This window comes from Tigriopus californicus, chromosome 4 (genome assembly GCF_007210705.1).
Source record: "Tigriopus californicus strain San Diego chromosome 4, Tcal_SD_v2.1, whole genome shotgun sequence".
NCBI classification, from domain to species: Eukaryota; Metazoa; Arthropoda; class Copepoda; order Harpacticoida; family Harpacticidae; genus Tigriopus; species Tigriopus californicus.
Window position 1 is genome coordinate 3,722,544 of NC_081443.1, and position 21,151 is coordinate 3,743,694.

At 42.3% G+C, this 21,151-nt stretch overlaps 3 protein-coding genes across 3 annotated transcripts; 2 read left to right on the forward strand and 1 right to left on the reverse strand.

The window, feature by feature from the left end:
• On the forward strand, positions 1 to 7,440 carry LOC131879731 (uncharacterized). Its single transcript, XM_059226130.1, has one exon. The coding sequence runs from the start codon at positions 455 to 457 to the stop codon at positions 7,295 to 7,297; it is 6,843 nt and encodes a 2,280-aa protein (XP_059082113.1). The 5' UTR covers positions 1 to 454; the 3' UTR covers positions 7,298 to 7,440.
• Positions 7,441 to 10,333: 2,893 nt separating this feature from the next.
• LOC131879694 (transient receptor potential cation channel subfamily A member 1 homolog) lies at positions 10,334 to 19,685 on the forward strand. The gene is made up of 18 exons (XM_059226069.1): positions 10,334 to 10,575; positions 10,739 to 10,930; positions 10,999 to 11,086; positions 11,158 to 11,378; positions 11,443 to 11,941; positions 12,006 to 12,194; positions 12,273 to 12,373; positions 12,439 to 12,840; positions 12,907 to 13,108; positions 13,298 to 13,470; positions 13,567 to 14,014; positions 14,093 to 14,268; positions 14,321 to 14,456; positions 18,211 to 18,324; positions 18,395 to 18,601; positions 18,670 to 18,924; positions 19,131 to 19,298; positions 19,387 to 19,685. Exons 1-18 carry the CDS (start codon positions 10,553 to 10,555, stop codon positions 19,552 to 19,554), a joined length of 3,762 nt encoding a protein of 1,253 aa, XP_059082052.1. The 5' UTR covers positions 10,334 to 10,552; the 3' UTR covers positions 19,555 to 19,685.
• LOC131879710 (heparan sulfate 2-O-sulfotransferase 1-like) lies at positions 19,641 to 21,052 on the reverse strand. Its single transcript, XM_059226090.1, has 3 exons — positions 20,664 to 21,052; positions 20,295 to 20,605; positions 19,641 to 20,131 (listed from the first exon to the last, which is right to left on the reverse strand). Exons 1-3 carry the CDS (start codon positions 21,050 to 21,052, stop codon positions 19,641 to 19,643), a joined length of 1,191 nt encoding a protein of 396 aa, XP_059082073.1.
• Between the last annotated feature and the right edge of the window lie 99 nt (positions 21,053 to 21,151).

The following is a 21,151-nucleotide window of genomic DNA, read 5'->3' on the forward strand; positions in this document are numbered from 1 at the left end:
TTTCAGTTTGCGACGGGGTATAGCTAATATTGATAATGCCTTTCTTTGGTGAAATTTCCCAAGCGCAACAATGGTCACTTGGGATTGATGTGTGGCTTAATCACACGTCATTCTCAGCCATTATCTCCATTCTTGAGAATTGATGACGATCGCACAAATCTGTGCGGCAACTTGTGATATGGATAGTATAGTTTCATTCAATCGAGTTGATTTATCCCTCGAGGACAGACCAGATCGAAACAGATGCCGCAACCGAATTCCAACCAACAGCGCATGCAAAACTCCGAGTAGTTTCAGGGCCATAGATGTGTAAAATTCTCGCACTGAAGAATGAAATCTGGTCAAAGCAAGGACTTAATGATGACAAGCTAGCCCTGAATATCATCACCAAAGCTCTCAAAAACCTGGTGGCCAATCACTTTCATTACATACAAGTCTATCATTTTTCTTGCAGATGAGGCCAGCTGGTTTGATATTGGTGCTCCTGGCCGCTTCCCATGTTCAAGGAGGCGGAATCACACAATTTTCTCAGCTCTTGGCCAAGGTCAAGGGCGTTTCTGAGGAGAATCTCGTGAGTGGCAAGACCAAGGATGACGGAGCAACGGTGGTTCAGCCCGCTCGTGAAGGCAAGGCTTTAGAGACTGTCCTACGTGACGAAGAAACGGAAGATATTTTTGTGTATGAAGAGCCAGCTATTAAGGAGGATGAGGAGGGAGTTACACTTGGATCCTTCGGAGGCCAGAGGTCCGACGTCAGAGCTTTTGCAGCTCCTCGATCAAATCCTTCCTCAATGAGTTTAGGCTTCCCTTCAGTGATGAATTTCATGTCCAATTTCCGCGACAATGTTGATTGGATGAGCTTACAGCCACGACGACTGAAGAAGAGGTCTACGTTGGACCATTTGGGACATCCATCTCACCTCCAATTGCCTGAAGAAGCCATTCCAATTTTGCAACCTCAAAGAAGCTTCCCACATACTCCGCATATCGTTGCTATTCCTCACCATGAACATCATCAAGCCAGCCACGACCATCATGCTCACGAGTCCCATCATGACCATCATGACCACCACGCTCATGAGTCCCATCATGACCATCATGCTCAAGAGGCACACCATGAGCATCACGTTCCTCATTTTGAACAGCTTCATCGGGAGCCGCTTATTCCAGCCCATCACAAGTCTCATTCCCATCATCATCATCAGGAGCAGCATGCAACTCACCACGACGCTCATTTGCCACATCACGAAGCGCACGTTCCACATCACGAACCCCACATGTTGCCTCATCATTCAAGTCACAGTAATCATCACGTGAAGATATCCACAAAGGATCATCATGTGGCCCATGGAACGACCACCGCAGGACATCACACAGCAGTGCATAATGAGCACCATCAGATTCACGAGGTTGAACATGCCCCTGAGCATTCTTTGGTTACACATCATCACACTCATGGCCACATGGATCATCACTCTGGGCACCACGAGGCTGTGGCAATGGTTACGGTTGCACCTCATCATTCACCTCATCATGAGGTTGACCCCCATCATGTGCATCATGCTCCATCTCATCATGAACATCACGGACATCAGAGCCATGAGACCCACCATGGTCACCATGACCACCATGAGACCCACCATGACCACCATGACCACCATGATCCCCACATGCACCATATGATGGTCATGAATCCACCTCATAAGGAACCTCTTGGCTATCCAACACCAGTGCATGGTGGTTCTTTAGAAGAAATTTTTGGCTTGCATACCAAATATGGGCATCCAAAACCTGATTATGTTCCACCAAAACCCAAGTATCTTCCTCCAAAGCACTACGAGTACAAAACAAAGAGTAAGTACGCCGACCATCCCTTCAGTTTGGAAATGGTATTTGGTCTTCCAATGCCGAAGTACTATGCTGACTCTTACCATGAGCCGCTCTCTGATTATCATGAGCCCAAGCCCGCTTATCATGAACCCAAACCAACTTACCATGAACCCAAACCAACTTACCATGAACCCAAACCAGCTTATCATAAGCCTAAACCTGAATATCATGAACCCAAGCCCGCATATCATGAACCCAAGCCTGAATACCATGAACCTAAACCGAAATACCATGAGCCTAAACCTGAATATCATGAACCCAAGCCCGCTTATCACGAACCCAAGCCCGCTTATCACGAACCCAAGCCGAAATACCACGAACCCAAGCCGGAATATCATGAACCTAAACCAAAATACCATGAGCCTAAACCTGAACATCATGAACCCAAGCCTGCTTATCATGAACCCAAACCTGAATATCATGAACCTAAACCGAAATACCATGAGCCTAAACCTGAATATCATGAACCCAAGCCTGCTTATCACGAACCCAAGCCCGCATATCATGAACCCAAGCCTGAATACCATGAGCCCAAGCCTGAATATCATGAACCCAAGCCTGTGTATCACGAACCCAAGCCTGCTTATCATGAACCCAAGCCTGAATACCATGAACCTAAACCGAAATACCATGAGCCCAAGCCTGAATATCATGAACCTGCCTACCATGCTGAAGAACCAAAATATCATGTCCCAAAACCGCCATCGTATCCTAAAGTGGCTCCCAAATATCGAGAACCCAAGCCAGCTTACAAGGAACCAGCACCAGAATATCATGAACCAGCTCCTCAATACCATGAACCCAAGCCACAGTATCACGAGCCCAAACCAGCTTACAAGGAACCGGCACCCCAGTATCATGCCCCCAAACCCGAATACCATGAACCAAAACCGGCCTACAAGGAACCAACGCCTCACTATCATGAGCCACAAAAGTCTTACCATTCTCATAGCGGATATGTGACCCCAAAACACGGTGGATCTTTAGAAGAGATTTTTGGCTTGGATTCCAAATACGGACACCCCAAGAAAGACTACAACTCTCCTTCTCAACTTTATATCACACCCCGTCCCGACTATAAGCCTCCCACTTACAAGGCCAAAGTGGAATACCATCATCCAGAGCCCGAATATAAGTCACCGTCTTACAAAGCACCTCCCCATCATGGGTACATGATTCATTACTTGCCATATGAGGGTTACAAACCCCTCCACCCCAACAGTCATGACCACGGACCAAGCATCCATGACTCGGCCCACATTGTTGTTCCCAGTCCCCACCCGCGACCACCAGCCTTTTTAGGTCGCCGCCATAAGCGCTCAGCCCAACAAGGTCAGTTTCTACAATCAAACAATCAAAATTCGGCAAATGAAGGTACCAGTCATGGCTTAGAATACTCTAATGGCTCAACTACTAACGACCTGCCATTATGTACTACTAATGAATCAATAGATAATTATCAAAGACCTTGTATCCTACCCGACTACCAATTTCAAGGTCCTGGAGGTATTGTTATCAGGCCCCCACAATCTCATCCTATCATACAAATATTTGTCCCACGAACTAATACCTTACCTCAAGTAGCATTGCTTCCATATAAGGACTCAACTGTTAGACGAAATACGAGACAAGTAGCCAAGCCTCCCCCAAGGTGGCCATTGACCCGACAGCCTCTTCGACTCAACATTACGACTCGACGACCAGACGCCATACTCAAACAGCTCAAATCTCGGACCATTCCCGGACCCTCAACTATTGCCAATGTGTCTCCAGTCCAGTCACAAGGAAGCAACTTGCCACCTATCAATGACTTTCATGAGGAGACTCTTGCAAACCCATTCCTCCGCCACAAGCCAACGGCTCCGGCCAACTTGGGAAAAGCTGTTTGGCCTTTTCTCCCTTCTCCCAAGTTCACACCTGATGATTTTATGCCTACAACGACCACAGCCTTGCCTACGACGACCGCGGCCTTGCCTCGAACGACCACGGCCTTGCCTCGAACGACCACGGCTTTGCCTAAGACGACCACAGCTATGCCAATGACTTTGGATGTTGTCCGCTCTGCTAAGCTTACGGTGAAGGACGGTTTTTTTGCAGCTCTTTCTAATCCTTCTACGTTTGGTCAGAGGTCATCTTTGGACACTGAAGATGATGAGACAAATCTAATAATTCCAGAGTCTGAAGATTTTACCAACCAGCCAAGACGAGGTTTGCAGGTAAATACCACCAACGATGAGAAGTCAGTCCCATTGCCTCAAAGAGAAAGAATTCCACCACTTCAACAAACCCGAATCATTCCACTCTCAGCATTTCTGGCGTTACAAGATGAAGTGGAAGAATTCGGGCCAGATTCATCAAGAATACCAGAGAGACAAGACGATCCAATTAGTTCTGAAACAGATCAGCCATCAACGGCCTTTGAAAGCATCACCACCATGAAGCTAACTGATTTTCAAAAACTCTTCAAAAGCGTGGACCCGACCGAATTTAAGCTCCCCAAGAATTCTTCAACCTGGGAAGATGTTAATCCCAAGATCAAGGTGTCTGATCTTCAGGCTTTATTGAATACAGCTCGCACTGGCTCAGCCCCAAAAGTCCCTTGGGATGAGACGAAGATTCATGGAGAGGCGAAACCTCAAGAGGAGGCGACAGTTACTCTCAGAACAACAGAATTGAAGAAACTGTTTCAACATCTTAATTCTCAAGAGGAGATCAGCACTCAGGCTCCGGATCAAACCAGCGTAGTGACGTTGAAAACCAACGATCTTCAAGACCTTTTTACTGCGTTGGACCCCGTGGAATTCAAAGAACCCGAAGCAGGAGAATGGCTTGATTTCAAAACGTCAAGGCAAAGGACAAAAGACGGGTCAGTATTTCATTTTACTGGAAATCCCAACGATGCTCTTACTCCCAAGTCATTGCCTCTTCAATCGAGTGACACTGAAGAGCACAACGAGATGCAGAAACTCATCGGGCTCAAGAAGAAAGTGTCGTCAATGATCAAAGAGCATGAAAACAAAATCAAAGAGCAAGAAGAGAACCCAAGTCACCGACAGAGGAAAAGGTTGCATTCGTTGAAAAGAAAAGAGAACCGATTGAACACTATGATTGAGCAACTCCACAAAATAAGCCGCCCCAAGCCCGAGGAACGTGTTCCCAAAAGTCAGCAACTTCGAGTTTTGCCCAGACCAACGTTGCGAACGGTCGGAGAGGACATTCAAAACTTTGACCAGTTCTCGCCCAACCAATTCAAAACTCCTTCCACAGGAGAGTGGAGTTATAGAACATCTTTCGCCAATCTGATAAAAGATGAGGCTAAGAAGGTTCAAGAAGGAAAGAGTGACCATAAGGCAATGGTCGAGGTTGTTTCAGCATTGAGGGCCTCCGAATTTGAGCCTCCCAAAGGCAAAGTTTGGAACATGGAGTCAGCTGAAAAGCTTCTTCAAAAAATCAATCTGACACCAAAGACTTCATACACGACTCCAGCCAAACTATTCTTGGCTCCACCAGAAATCAGAAGGGTTCCAACTCCGTCCCCTTCAGATGCAGCAGAGGAGCTACCTTTCCCGTTAAAATTCATTGATAGACTACGTGGTCCCCCGGGTCCTCCTGGGCCTCAGGGGCCCACTGGCCCGAGGGGCCCCATTGGCCCTCCAGGGCCTCAAGGTGAGCCGGGGACTCATTTTATGGATATCTTCAACAATCGACCGCAGGATATCCCAAGCGTTCAACCAATTCGTCCTCCAAAACTGCCATTGGTGACGACGGAAGTCCCTGATCTTGGTGATTACTACGAAGACATTGAAGAGGAAGAGGAGGAAGAGAAGGACGACAACGAGGATGGAGCGGAGGAAAACGCCTCCACTTTACTCACCGAGGGTAAACTGAAGAGTATTCTTAAGGAAATTATGCAGGAGGTCGGGGTCAGCAATGAGAGTGAAATGGAAAAGATAATCGAGACCACAAGAGTTGTCAACCAAGGAGAACAACCCCAAGTTATCATTATTCCCAATGGAAACAATGGTGGAAAACCTATTACAATTTCAATTAGCGGATCTGGCGTACATGTGCAATCGGATTCACTAATCACCGACCACGACGACATTTTTGGACATCCATCAGAGATTGAAATACTTGATAATCGAGGCGAGCTGAATCAAAAGCCAGCCAAATTGATCTTTAAAGAGAATGGTATCATTCAAGAGACTTCTATTGGCAATGAAGATCAGGCCCTTGAACCCATTTCCCCATTTGAGCAAGAGACAGATTTTGAGGACTTTGTCCTCCAAAGTGAAGAGCCTGAAGCAATTCCTGAATACGAAGTGGATGAATTATCAGAGGTCTCTCAAGACACCCCAGACAAACCCTTCGTCATTGAACCGAGAGATTTTGACCATACCATCGCTCATGACACAGAGAATGGCAATCTAGAAATACAACAACAAGAGGCCGCTTTTCCCGAACTCAATCTAACCGACCATTTGAAAGAGTTTGCACAACTCCAACTTGAAGAAGTAATGGACGATGAGAAGGAATCCGCCGAACCCGAGGGCTCCAATAACGCTACGGTTGAGATTAATGAAGCCAGAAAAGCTGCTTTACTTCGAGCGAGTGAAAAGCAAGAACTTATGATCGAAAACCTTATCAACGCCGTGGGTCGGCACAGAGAGTCCCATGTTAATGAGTCTGATATCTTTGATGAGGGCGAGGTCCAAGAGTTGGAGAAACTAATTCAAGAACAGATGACCATGCTCAGCGGAATGAAGCAGACTTTGAACGACTTCGACTCCACTGGCGTGTTCGTCGAACAACGCCTTAACCTTCTGGAAGACGCCTCTCATCGCCAATTGGAAGTGCTCGAGACTTTGACCAATGCAATGCAACAATTTGAAGTGGAACAAACCAAAACCTTGGAACGAATTGAACGACTTGAGGCAACTGCCGTTCGGCATGAGATGTTTTTAGACCAACTCCAGGCGCAAGACAAGAGATTCCAGGCCGAGCTGAGACAACGGATGTTTTCAGAGCAGCAAAAGCAGAACCTGGCCAAGCAAAAGGATGCGATTCGCGAGGAAATCGAACAAGTTGCTCAAGTTTTGATCAACACAAGAGAGAAAAGACAGAGACAAATTCAAAGACAAAGACAGCGTCAGCTTTTGCGGAAAAGAAAAGCCCAAGAGCTGCAGCTGTTGCGACAACAATCAAACTCCCGACCTCATGAGTCTAGTACACAACAACAACAGCAACAGCAACAACAAACTAGCGAGTCTAGGCCTCGATTGAGGCCGGAAAGCCCACCCAGTCGACAGGTTATTGCCTGGTATCAGAGGTTTGCTGACAATTACAGAATGAGAAAGTTGCAGGATAAAGCCTTGAACCTAAGGCGAACTATTCAGAGACGGGCCTGAAACTGGGTGCTAGACACTTGAAATAACATTATGCCATATATTTGCTCAACCCATTCTTATGTTTTGGCTGGTCCAATTAACATTGTGCTTTATACTCTTGATGAACTCGAATATATTTGTGGCTTTGTCTCCCAATCAAAGGACTGCTTTGCTACTCACACTCGTTCATTTGCATTATCAATTTGGTATATGAGCTTCCTCCTCTCCTGCAATCCCTGACCACCTCAATCCCGATCCTATTCCTGTGCTGCTTTTTTCGGACCATCGTCCTTCTGCTTTTTCCTTATTAAAGTATTCACTTTTGCCTCGAAAACAATTCTCGTTCGTATCAGTTCAAAAGACACTTCCGTAACTTCTTTCTCCATTTCATTTTCTTTCAGATTAAGTGTTTAAACATGTTCCAAAAAAACAGCAAACCCCATCCTAAATCCTAAGTTCCCCACCCTCATCCAGTTCCCCCAATCCACCACGAGGAATCAACCAGAGGCTCAAGTTCTAGGATGGTCGCGATCATCGATCTCGGATGGCAATTAAGAGCCTTCTTTCGTCGCTCCTGGGATGGGATTACCAATTACGATCATTAGTTGCAGTATTATGTCTCAACGAACTATCTATTACTTCGATTATTTATTTCCTTCTCGTTACTCTTTATTCTTATGAAAACTCAAGGGCAATTAGAGTTAAGGCATTACAAACAATTAAGTCATTTCATACTCTCGTCACAAAAAAAGGATCATTGTGTTTTCAAAGCAGAAATTTTTATTTATGTGGTCATACCTGACGTCACCCCATGTGCAATATTTAATAAAACTTCAACCCATCGATTGAAAATGCCTCTTTTATTGTGTATTATTTGTACAATCTAGGTAATCACATCGATAAAACTAAGATTAGGAAGCATCATGCACTAATCGCATTTGATGATCCGAGACCAGATGAATCAGATTCAACTCGATAAAAAGCAAGATAAAGTGTATGTAATGAATTCGAAGCATTAACTGGGGTTGTAGAGCATCGGGCTAATATGGTTTTTAAAACATTGGTCTAGTTTTTGCTTTCAAACCGAAACTTGCTTTCCATCTGTTCTAAAAGCATACCACGTCATTGCTAATACATATCCTTTTGAAATTAAGTCTTACTGTTGTGTGGTTGTACGAGGTGTATTGACCGTATTTGTGCTTCTGATTTATATTTGCTATAACTTAGGTAAAACCAACAATGAAACAAACCCAGTTGAACAAACTCAGAAAGGGTTAACATATACAGTTTCATCAAATATGATATCCAAGTTCTTGAGCCATGATAGTCCCAATACGAAGCTTGAGATGAGACCCCAAGTCTTAATGTCTCCTCAAATCAGCTGACGAAAACTTCACAAAGAAGGCGTGGAAAGCGTCCACATTTTTGTGAAGAGTATTATCATTCAACCTTTCGCTGGGGCCCCACAAAAAGATCTAAAAACTGAGGTCACCTGAGGGAATGTCGCTTCCAAAAATCTTGGTTATCCTCTTCTTCCTTTCATGGACGTGAATCAAACTCAAAAGTCCAGATGTTTTCTGTTGCTGATCATGTTTCATGTTAAACTAAAAACGCATTTGTCAAATCAGCGCTACTTCTACAGTGAATGAGTGTGTGAATTTTGTTTTAATATGTTGAACAGTGTTGGCAAATTCATGTATAGTATGTGGAGGACATTTCTGCAAGAAGAGGAACACAATGCTTTGGGAATCGACATAATCCCAACTGTCCTTCGTCTGCATATCATTTTTTAAAAGGTTATAGCAGGTTGAATGATGTCATCTTTCACTGAAAAACGGACTTGCTCAATGCCTCCTTCATAAACTTTTCTGCCGGCGAGCTTGAAGAGGACATTATTAAGGATTGGGTCTCGTTTAAGCTTCGTATTGATATTGCCATGGTCGCTAGAACTTTGGTATGTATTATGGTTAAAATGCCTTTTTAAGTTTTGATGGAAATGTCCAAACATATCTTGACATTTTTCTGGCTCTCAAAAGTACAATGAATAATTTTGGTTTAATTTCTTTATGATTTTCTAGCTCAGATTTAAAACTGACATATCTAAAAAACATCTAAAACCATACAATTTAAAAAATCGATTAGATCGTTTGCTCGCCCTTTGCACTGTCTTAATTTTCAGCCTAACCCAAAACTTCCATAGTGAAAACCCGTAGTAGGAAACAAATGTCATCTCGTAAGCCTATAAATCTACCAATAGTCCAATGACAAATCCTTTGCAATAAAGAATAATTTATTTATTTCATTTTCAGAAATCTAATCTTATACTATTGCTCTGTAAGCTAGGACCTACCCTTTTGTTGGAATCTGTGAGCTTCTTTGATAAAGCTTTTACAAGTAATTCGCATTTGATTGATTACAAACTCTATGGGAAAACTCATTAGTGATTACCTTAAATACCAACAATATTTGCTTAAGTGATTGAGTTCAACAAATTCATTCAATTCACAGATAACTGCATCCCTCACTACATATGGCATTATTCAGTTCAATTACTGTACTACATTTTATCCCGAGTATTTTGATGACAAGAAAAAAAGCAAAACTAGAAGTTAGTTTAAGATTAAATTTGCAACAGCGATGGAAACTTCCTACCTTTTACAAGGTAATTGTAATTACCAAATACTGAAACAATATATTTTACATGACACGTCAATGAAGTTAGATTCTATCAATACTACGGAAAGAAAGTACAGTCTGTTGTCAAAACGTCTGTCCGAGATAGATACCATCTTCGCATAACGAACAACCCAAGTAGCCTGAAACGTGGTTAGGCTGTTTTCAAAACATTCTTTTAACAACCGGCACTCCAAACAAGATCATATTCAGTGACGGAGTACTTATGAACAGTATCTAGTATAACATGAGGCAACATACTTGAACAACCTGTTCTACATCTTCCAGCTCAAAAACTACTACCATGCTACATCAATTTTACCAGCAGCTGGCGGCTTTCTTCCGTTGTTCAGTCGCTCTATCTAGCCATGCTCTACGTAACTTAGAGCTCTACTCTAACTCAAAGGCAAAACGAGGCCTGTCTGGGTGAGCATCGGGCAGGTTTATGGCGTACAAAAGGAAGCGTACAAACGTAAACAAAACACGACATGTACATACGTAGGCACATGAGTAAACTAGGTGTGTCTGACTCACTACCTATGAGACTATGGTGATTGAGACGGACGGCAATCATACCACACAGGAATCCACTCATCTGTGATCATGGACTCTCAGGATGTTAGGATGTAAGTACTGCTCTAAAAACCTTAAAATAATCGCGCAAGCATGAGTCAGGAATTGGCATCGGGTACTAGCGTACTTGCCCATGGAGGATAGATAAGCCTGAAGTTTTGTGTAAACACTCATTCTTGTCTCGGAGCTCACACTATTCGTTGTGACATTGGACAGGGCGTGTTCGCAATTTGAAGACATGGATGGAGGCAATCCTCCGGAATTGGTATTTTCCGAAATTCGAGCCGATGAGAGTGAAGAGGAGCTCCAAACTTTGGCTGCGGAAGGTGAAGCCGAAAACGAGAGCACCGAAGATGATGGTGACGACGATGTTTTTGGTCCCAAGCCGAAGAAATCCGGATTTGACAAGTAAGAAAACCAATATCTCTAAGTTAAACTGAATACGGGTGAAAGTGCGGTTCATTTGCACACTAAAGTTTGCCTCTGCCGGGAGACGAGGGAGTTTTCGACATTCGGTCGACCACCTCAACCACTCCAGATCCCATTCCGAAATCGCTACATCAGGTAAACCATAACAATTGAGACGCTCTCCGTCTTTCCATGGGAACTAATCCGCACATTCTCGAAACTTTCAGATTGCCAGAGACAATGACATAGATAACCTCAAAGCTCAAATCGACACTTTCCGAAAGGAGTTGGAACATCGGGTCAACGACTTGGATGAAAAACGTCTATCTCCCCTTCACTATGCGGCAAGATATTCTCACTATGAAATGATTCAGTTGTTACTTGACCTGAAAGCGGACATCAACCGTTATGGCGATGACGAAACGACACCATTACAGTATGCAGCCAGGTAAGAAATCCATGCTAGTAGTAGGTAAACCGACATCTCAAGCGATTGCGATTTATGATCACAGATATGCCAAGAAAGCGAGTAATCAAGCTCTCAGCGCTTTTGACAACCGGAAAGTCTCCGTGATATCGACCAGCGGGTCTAGTAGTCCATTGTTGAGTCGTGATAATCCTGATGGTGAAAAATTGAACACAACCGAACAAACTGTGAACCTTTTGATAGAGAATGGAGCAAACGTGAATGCCGTTGACAAGTATAAGTTGACAGCTCTCCATCATGCCGCTATTCGCGGCAATGAAACCGCCATTCAATGTCTACTAGAAGCCAAGGATATCGAACGGGAGCCCAGAGATATCCAAGACAGCACACCTTTACATCTGGCCGCCACGTACAACAATTACAATGTAGCTCAATTGCTTTTGAGAAAAAAGGCCAATCCCCGAAGCTACGACAAAGATCGGCGTACTCCATTGCACGAAGCTTGCTTGGAGGGCCACTTCAGCATCGCTCGATTGATTCTGAATGAGTCGGAAAGAGAGTTTGGGCAAAACTATGTCTCAAATGTACGAACTTCCCATAGGGTTAATGGCCAGTCTTAAGAATTAACGTTGAATAACTTACCCTTAGATTATGCGAGACAAAGACGACGAAGGGTCAACACCTCTCTTGCTTGCTGTTGGGAGTGGTCGGGCAGAAATTGTGAAAATGTTGATGCAAAGGAATGACAACGTGAACACTCGCAATAAAATGCTCGTCTGTCCAGTGCATTCAGCAGCTCGCACGGGGGACCTTGAAATCCTGAAAATCTTAGTAAAGGTGAGACTTTTCTATATGCCTTCACCTTATCCTCGACCATTTAAGCAACTTGTGTACTACCCACAATATTCGTTTCAGAACAACGCGCATCTTAATGTGAGAAATGCTCTTCAGCAAACTCCCCTTTTCTTGGCCGCAGCCACTAATAATCTGGACGTCATTGACTACTTGGTCGAAAGGTCAGTACCACCGAGAAAAAGGTCGAAATCATTCAAAGACCTCTAATATCCCATTATGATTCCAGTGGGGCCAGCATCAACTTATGGGATCAAGAAGGAGTCACGCCAATGGCGGTTGCTTGCATTGAAGGCCATCTTGAGGCTGTGAAGTTGCTTCTAAATCATGGGGCGCGGTTAGACATCTTGGATAAGGATGACAAGAGTATTTTGTACCATGCCGCGGAGAAAAATCACCCCGAAATCATCCAGCTTATACTGAAAAATCATAGAGGAACGGAGCTCATGTTTCTGAACGATCAATCAGACAATCTACCTATCCATGCCGCTTGTGCCAAGGGGAATCTGGATTGCGTTCTTCTTCTTGGCGACCTTGGAGCAGATATAGACAACAAAAATGAGGATGAGCAGACGCCTCTTCATTTGGCAGCTATCAATGGTCACTTCAAGGTTGTGGAATTGATCGTCAAGTAAGGAAAAAGTGAAGCCCGTTCTGTGTTAGAACGACTAGGCAACCTTTGTGTCTTGTTTTCCAGGAAAGACCGAAATTCGGTCATGGATGAAGATGAGGATTCAAACACAGCACTTCATCTCGCTTGCACCAGCAAACGTGCCAAATGCGTGGAAATCTTATTGAACAACGGAGCCGATGTTCAGAATCGAAATGCTAAAAAATGGACAGCCTTGGATTGCGCAGCTTCGGTCGGAGCAATCCATTGTGCTAAATTACTTCTTCAGGTTTGTAAAACTAAAGTTTCTCACGACTCATTCACGACATGTGAGTTTTATGTTCTCTCAGTCAAGTTGTCATGAAGTTGCAATCTGAAAAAAAATCGCATTGGCACGTAGATTTTTGAACTGTTTTGTAAAAATCACTATGTCTCTTGAATTTGATGTGAGCACATTTGCTATGGCATCCTATTTTAGTACGACTCACCAATTGACCCAATGGATCGCAACAAAACCACTCCATTGCACTTGGCAGCGCAAAATGGCCATAATAAAATGATTCTACTGCTCCTAAGATCTGGAGCTGATATCGCAAAAGAGGATGCTTACGGTAGAAATATGCTGGAACTTGCCATCTTGAGTAGAAAAAGGTATGTTGATCACTGGCCAGTCTAATGTACTGGTTTGTTTCTAAAATGGTGGTTTGATCAATCAAAATTTTGGTATGGAATCATCGTTTGCTTTAGGAATGTTGTCAAGACGGTATTGGGCCACAAAGACTGGAGAAAGGCCCTTCGGACAACATTTACTGTGACAGACCGCCATGGCACCAAAGTTCCGGACACCCCTTTGCGAATGCTGATTCGAGTTTACCCTGATTTGGCTGAGATGGTGTTCAATCAGTGTATCACAGTGGAAAGGCCCAAGTCGTTGGAAAACAGTCGGTCAACCACTTTGGTGAAAAGTTTGCCGTGGATTTCCGGGTCCAATGTCAAATTTGACTACGAGTTCATCGATGATGCTTTCTACTTATCCGAAGTGCCTGCTGATGAGGAATCGGGTAGAACCATTTTTAAGTATAGCTTCGTGGATGACAAAAATAAGGTTAAGCGCTTGGAGGAACCTTATGCATCTAATGGAAAGGTCTGGATGGATAATCACCCCCTCATGATCATGGCCCAACAACGGCGAAGAGTATGAGAGGCACTTTTATGGTCATTCGGAATACTCATTTCATCTTCAACTAAATTGCAACCTCCTATACTGTTTCAGGACCTATTGCGACATCCTCTGTGCTTGGCATTAGTTCGGCACAAATGGAAAACATTTGGAAGATATATGTACTATGGAAATTTGACCATCTACTCACTTTTTCTCACATTTTTAACAATTTACATACTTGTGGCCCCAAACCCGGCAGTTTATGGATCAACTGAAACTAAGAATAGGTAACTTCTCCATTACTTGTCACCGCATGAGTTACAAAAGTCGACATTTTAGGTGCTTCCAAACAGCACTCGCAGCTTCGAGAGAAAATCCAGATTGGACCAAGAAATCTATCGAAAACATATGCCAATATGGAATCATGACCTTGGTGGGAATTAACTTAATCCTTGAAATCTTGGAATTTTACCGGGTGAGTAGTGACTAACGATTGTTACACGATGCCAGGGACTCTAAAGCTTTAGTGTCCTTGGTCCTTGCACGGTGTTACGAGACAATAGTTGTAATGCAAGATTCACATTCAGCCCATGGAATCTTAATTTATCTTATCTATTAAGCATTTTTAACAATAATTTTGCTATTAATTGATATTCAAAAATATCCGCACCAAAACTTATAGCGCGTGTTTTCTGTGAACATCCACCACGGATTTGATGCGAACTGGATTTTAACATGCTTACTCACGCCACAAAAGAAATCGCACCTTCTCGGTAACCTTTTTGGAGGATATTGAAAAAGCTCCCTGAAAAGAACATTACTACGATTTTTGACTCTTATCATTTCATTACTAAACAAAGGTGCCCCATGTAGAGCTGTCCCCCCTCTACAAGTCACAGATGCCCTTGAGCCTGTGGAAGCTGTGGACCCACTCTGGGCATTAAATGCCATGGCAGTAGGATAGGCTAATTTTGGTGAGAAAACCGTCCAAATTCCAGGTAAAACCTAATAGTTCTTAAAATCATGTTGCTAACTTACCTCCGAAAAAAATCCATACATGCTGCTTGTTCGCAATAAATCCGCCGAAATGTTGGCAAGAATGCCCACGGCCCTAAAGTTTAGGCCCTTCTTGGCGGGAAAAGTTTAGGGATCACACAAAGTGGCTTTTCCTTGTTGTTGCGTTCTTGCTCTAGCCAAGGATACCTTTAACAGGAGGATTGGACATGGCAATTGGCGAAGCTAGGCCACTTTGTGATAGCAATATTTCAGCTACCTAAAGTCACAAGTGATACTACCGTACCAAAAATCGTGGTTTTATGACAAAATGTTGAGTTCTTTGACATTAAATAAAAATATCGAAAGTTTCTGATTTACGTAGTAAAAACATCTAGTTTTAAGAAAAGATAATTATGAATATAGTGAAAGATGTGCAGTTTGGTCTCAAATGTTAGTACCTTACTGTCTGCTTCCAATTATGACTTGGTCAAAGAGCTGTGACAAAAGCAAAAATTGGCTAAGCTCCACTGATGTCCACTCCTCTAGTTAAAGTACTGCTCTATCCTATCCAAAAGCGCCTATTGAATATCCATACGATTTACATTCACCCACATTGCTACCTTTTGCATATCACTTTCCTAATTCGTCCGAATTTTCTCTAAATTCAGGTAACGTCGCATTAAATTTTCGTCATCTACTGAACAGTGCAGTCCAACCATACAAGAAGTAACATGCAAGAATAAAAATCGAGTTTGTTGTGGCTTTTTTTACTGCAGCTGAATTGGTAACCAGTGGACAGTGCAACTCTATTTAATGGAAAGCAGCGCCTCTACAATCAGAAACTATACCCTAGCAGCCTGTCAGCTGACATTCATTCGCTCTGAAAACTAGTCCATTCTCTAGGAGTTGCTTCCTCTACGGTCCAACTTTGACTTGACAGAAGCAGGGAATCAGTGCTTCCAGATGGTCAAGGAAAAATAAAGCCAAAAATTTGTCTTGCTTTTGGACTGAATTTTGACATTTTTAAGACTCTGACCGCCTTAAATTCTGACAAGAAGATCCCTATTCTATCTTCAAACTAAGCGCAAAATGTGTTTACCTTGATATTTCATGTATTTTGTTAGAATTACTTCAAGTACAAATGGTTTTTGGGGAACATTTGATAAATATTGTCGTCTGTTTTACATTTTCTTCATCAATTATCCGTAAAATTTCATATTTCTAGAGTGATTGTTAAAAGCACCAAAAGATCAGGAATGAGCGTAAAACTCTAGTCACTTCTTTTCCGAACAACCTCAGGGCAAAAAGAAGCTTAAAATTAAGGAGAACAAGGAGTTACTGTAAGGATCGTCACAAAATGCAAGCAAAATGTAAACAAGGGCAGTCATTGGTTGAAACTTGAAAGTGCGGGTAAGCAAAGTCAAAGGAGTGAACGATCCCTGTCAAAGTGAAACGGCGATAGAGGCGGGAAATTCAAACCAAACGGAAATCGTCATTTTCAAGGTCAAAGTTTCAGATGTTCCGGCCAATAATTTTGTCCAAAAATGTTACAACAATGAGACATATTTAGCAGTTTCAGAATCAATCACAATTAGAATCCTTTTTGCATCACACTCTGGGCTGGAGTGAAAATACGTTTAGACCAATACATAACTTTCAAGCTAATATCAGCAAATCCCCTTGATGATTGCCCGAATGCAAAAAAAACTCCAAATTGATCCAATACTAGATTTCAAAAGAGATTGTCGCTTCATTCATTTAATGATCATTTATCGAACAAAATTGAGTGGCTCAGATTAATACAAAAAAAAATGTTTCACCTAAAATGACTGCACTGAAGAATTGGCCCAAATGCAAATTTAGTCACCCTTGGAAAATGATGAATTTTCGAAGCTGCCGAGCCCATATTAAAATTGATGGTATTTTTTTTAACAGTCCTAAAATTGTCAGCATGTGACACTATAGGGCATTGATATTGAAGTTTGACATAATTGTTCATAATTTGTCGCATTTGAATACTTCGAGGAGTCAAAGCTACTTTCAATGTACCTTTAAGCATCGGGGAATTTTGCCTTTGTATTGGGAAAGTATTATTGAAATACTTCACATCGAAATCCTAATGTCGACTAATGATTATTGAAGGTTTCTAATAGTGCAAACATAATTATGATGGAAAAAATAGTATTATAAGTTATCTACTTTAAAAAGTTTCCTTGTTAGAAACCTATGCCTTAATCCATGCAAATGTGGAGAGTTAGGAAATTTGGTGCCACATACTCAACCAAGCCAATGGGAGATGTTTTGCCAACCAATATGTTAATCGTTAAACCATTACTTAGAGGTTAACTTTCCTAATCCTTAATTCATCAAATTAAGAAAAACTTAAAACATTATGTAATATTTTGCACTTTTGGGAGGAAAATAGATTTTTGGTGCCATTCTGACAAGATAAAAAGTTCACATTTTGTCAAGAGGACCGAATGCTTGTCTCTAATCATCACACAATGATGGAAGAATGGATGGGTTAGCTCTGTATCCTAAATCCATTGCAAAGATTTAGAAACTCTCAAAGCTTTTACATTGTATTTATTGGCGCCTTGTTGTAATACCTGTTGAGACTGAATATGTTTGATCAAAAAAGTTTTAATTTTATTACGCTCAAATCAATTGAGCCAACGGTTTTTTGGGTTTGGTTTTTCACGGGCTTTTCTAACCGCTACAGGGAAAGTAATCCCCAGTACTATTAAAATGAAAGGTTATAATTCGTCTACATATTACCTTTCAATCTTTATATGATATTTGGTCTAGCAACGAATTTGAGTTGGCAGACCGAGCTAGTCCTTGAATATATGGTTGATCAGGAATGCTATCTAAAAATTTGTCCAAGTCTGACTTGAAAGATGCAACTGGATCAATAAGGCCTACGTATTCCCTACGAATATTAGAGGGAAGCAAGTTAAACAATGAAGGAGCCCGAGAAAGAAGAGAAGTGGACTTCATTGTTCGAACTAGCCTTGATTCTCGAGGACTTGAAGGTGCTCTCAATACGCACATTAAGCCTCGACGGTCACTAGAATTGACCCTAAATCCTGGGTTGGGACCAAGCTCATGGATGCTTTTGAAGACGTACAGCATCACATACCTTTCGTACCTTTTCTTAAACACTGTACAGTCCCTACTTTTTTAGTTGATTGATTTAAGCAAATGCTTTCAACACATGTTTTTGAATGTAGGCACGAAGCCGATATTTCAGTTGGAAAAACATGTTCGATTGGCTTGTCTACGTGATGGCCTTCCTCTTGGTCTTTGACATCAAGGCCAACGCTCCATACACAGGCGAACGAGAGGTAACGGTATTTCACATAACACTCGTCTCGTAACAGTTAATGAATAAAGCATACATTTGTATTGTTACAGTGTTGGCAGTGGGAAATGGGAGCCATCACTGTGGTTCTGGCTTGGCTGAATCTTTTGGGAGATGTCAGACAACTACCCTTCCTAGGCATTTACGTGATCATGTTCTTTGACATCTTACGGACTTTCTTCAAGTTCGCGGTCATCTTTCTCTTGTTCATCATCGCTTTTGGCTTGGGTTTTCATACTTTGATTCTAACCACCTCTGAGGTACAGTCAGTAATATTCCATAGCAATAATCTAGGGCAGGCGATTTTGATCAATGATTTGTGCTTTAGGGCCCGTTCTCGGATATTGGTTATGCTTTTGTGAAGACTGCGGTCATGATGGTGGGTGAATTTGAGTTCGATACACTTTTCTTTCCGCCCCCGGAGGAAGGCAACGAGTTGCCGTTTCCAGTCACCACCATCCTCTTATTTGTTGCGTTCCTGATTGTCATGTCCATCATACTCATGAACTTGATGGTGGGTTTGGCGGTCGATGACATCAAGGCTGTTCAAGAACAAGCTATTCTGAAACGTTTAGCTATGCAAGTAAGTTGCACTTTGGCTTTGTCGCGCGTCAACAAGCGCTGGAGCGACATGAATAACAACGTGATATTACTCAAAATGGCTAGCAAACATATACATTGTCTATGCTCGAGGACTCGTTCAAGCCACAATTGTTGAGTAGTTGGGTTGTAAAACCTTACCTCACAATAATACAGAAGTTGGTTGCTCCATGACTTCTTTTCTTTTAGGTGGAGCTTGTGCTAGACGTCGAGAGACTTCTTCCTAATGTTTTCCTCCGAAAAGGGACCACTCAAAGAGAGACAATTCATAGGAAAAAACGCCATTGGTGGAGTATTTTCACGGATGTAGTCTCGAGTCGAAGCATAATCAAAGATGTGACAGGATATCGAAACATTGTAAGTCTGTGCCACCTCTATGCTCACGTTGTATCAGTTGAGCTTGCATTTATTTAGCTTATCACCATTACCGTAAAATTACTTTCAGGTTGACATTCAAGATGTTTTAGACAAGCAAGATGCCATGGACGATGCGATGGGTTCCTTGAAGAGCGAAATGCGCTCGATTGCAGAGGAGAATTCAAAAATGAAGGAAATTTTAATCAGTCTAGCTGAGAGAAGTGGGATATCTGTCCAAGACGATAGCGAAAATTGACAAGTCCCGCCGACTCCTTGGTGTGTGACTTTTGAAAGTCCTTATAGGTACTCATAGTTCCAATCAATTTTTATTAGCACCGATTGTCATATCACAGAGTTGAAATATAATGCTTTATGTTGCTTGTGTAACCGTTGTACGCAAAAGTCGTAGAAGATTATTTCGGCTCTGAGAAAATCGATTAGAATATCTTTGGCCTTGGTTGACAATTTGGGCTTGTGGAACGTCTTGTTTGATACCCGTTTGGACAAGGCTTTAATGCCTTGAAAATACTGTGGAATATATTGTTCCAAAACTGTGTAAGTGGTCTCGAGCTCCTCCAAGACTCCAACAACGCTGAAATAGTTGTCCACGTTGTGCATGGCTTTCCGCAAAGCCATTTTGGGGTCGTGTGCAAAACATTCCGGCGAATATCCACAGAAATATTGGATTTGAGAGGACACTGTATCTTGGGGTCGCGAAGGCTCTTCGTCACCTTGGTCAGGATCAAGATTCTCCACCACTAGTCGAGCCACAGACAATTTGGAATATTTGCTCCTTCTTGTTCTCAAATCGTCTTTTCTTGAGTTCATTAAATCTGAAAAATAATTAGAGTGTAATTCTTGCTTTCTAGTACATCATCAAGCTTGTCCGTGGAGGTCCTAATGAACTGAGTTTTTATCAAACGTTTTTCTTCTTGTCACTAATTGTTACCCAATCCCATGGAAGTTTCTTACTGTCGCTACAACATACAAATTTACCGGTAAGGAAGCTCTCCAACGTATGATTTAGAGGGATTCCACATCCTCGAATATTTTTCACTATACATTCGTCCAAAGTAACCTTCAAACGTCTTAGGGGGACCCCGTCTTTTCCAGAAAGGCCGGCATATGTGGATTGTCGAACATAATAGAACCAAGATTCCAAACGAGCAATAGGATGGCGAACCATGTTAAAGTAGATCGGATTAGTTCGATTGAAGGTGGCGAAGTTGATGAAGTGGAAATGTCGAAAATAGGCTTGGTTCTCATTGGTCTCATTGGAAAGGTCAGCCACCACACGGCCTTGCTCTCTAAAGTGGACGAAGCTCTTAAAAACGAAACATATGCCAATCCTTTTTCATCTCTTACATTATTCCCATGGTTCTAGTTTCAGTATCAGATCCATCAGGCAAAAGCTTGTAGGCATTCATTTGAAAATTGTTGGGCCCTTGAAGATTCTTCAAGGCTTCGATCATGCTCGTGGAACCAGTCTTTGAGACACGGTTGAAAAATAGCACCTGAGGATTACTCTTTCGAGTATTGTTTAAATATTGGAGTTCTTCATGCATATCTGCATGCAAAGCCACATAATCTTCGTAGACAGTTCGAAACACTCCAAAATTGATGGTCAGAAATACTAAGATGAAAGCATTTCGCCCGTGGCAAATGTGATCACTTCTGTCACTGTTTTCTGTTTTTTTGAGCCTCATAACGATCACAACCACTCCCCGAACTTCTCTGACTGATATTAGCGACATGGTACGTACATATGTTGCGCTTTACTCAGCACATTTTAACTGATTTGAGATGTGCAGATTATTTCCTTCTTCTTCCAAAGAAGGAGCGTTTTTCCAGGT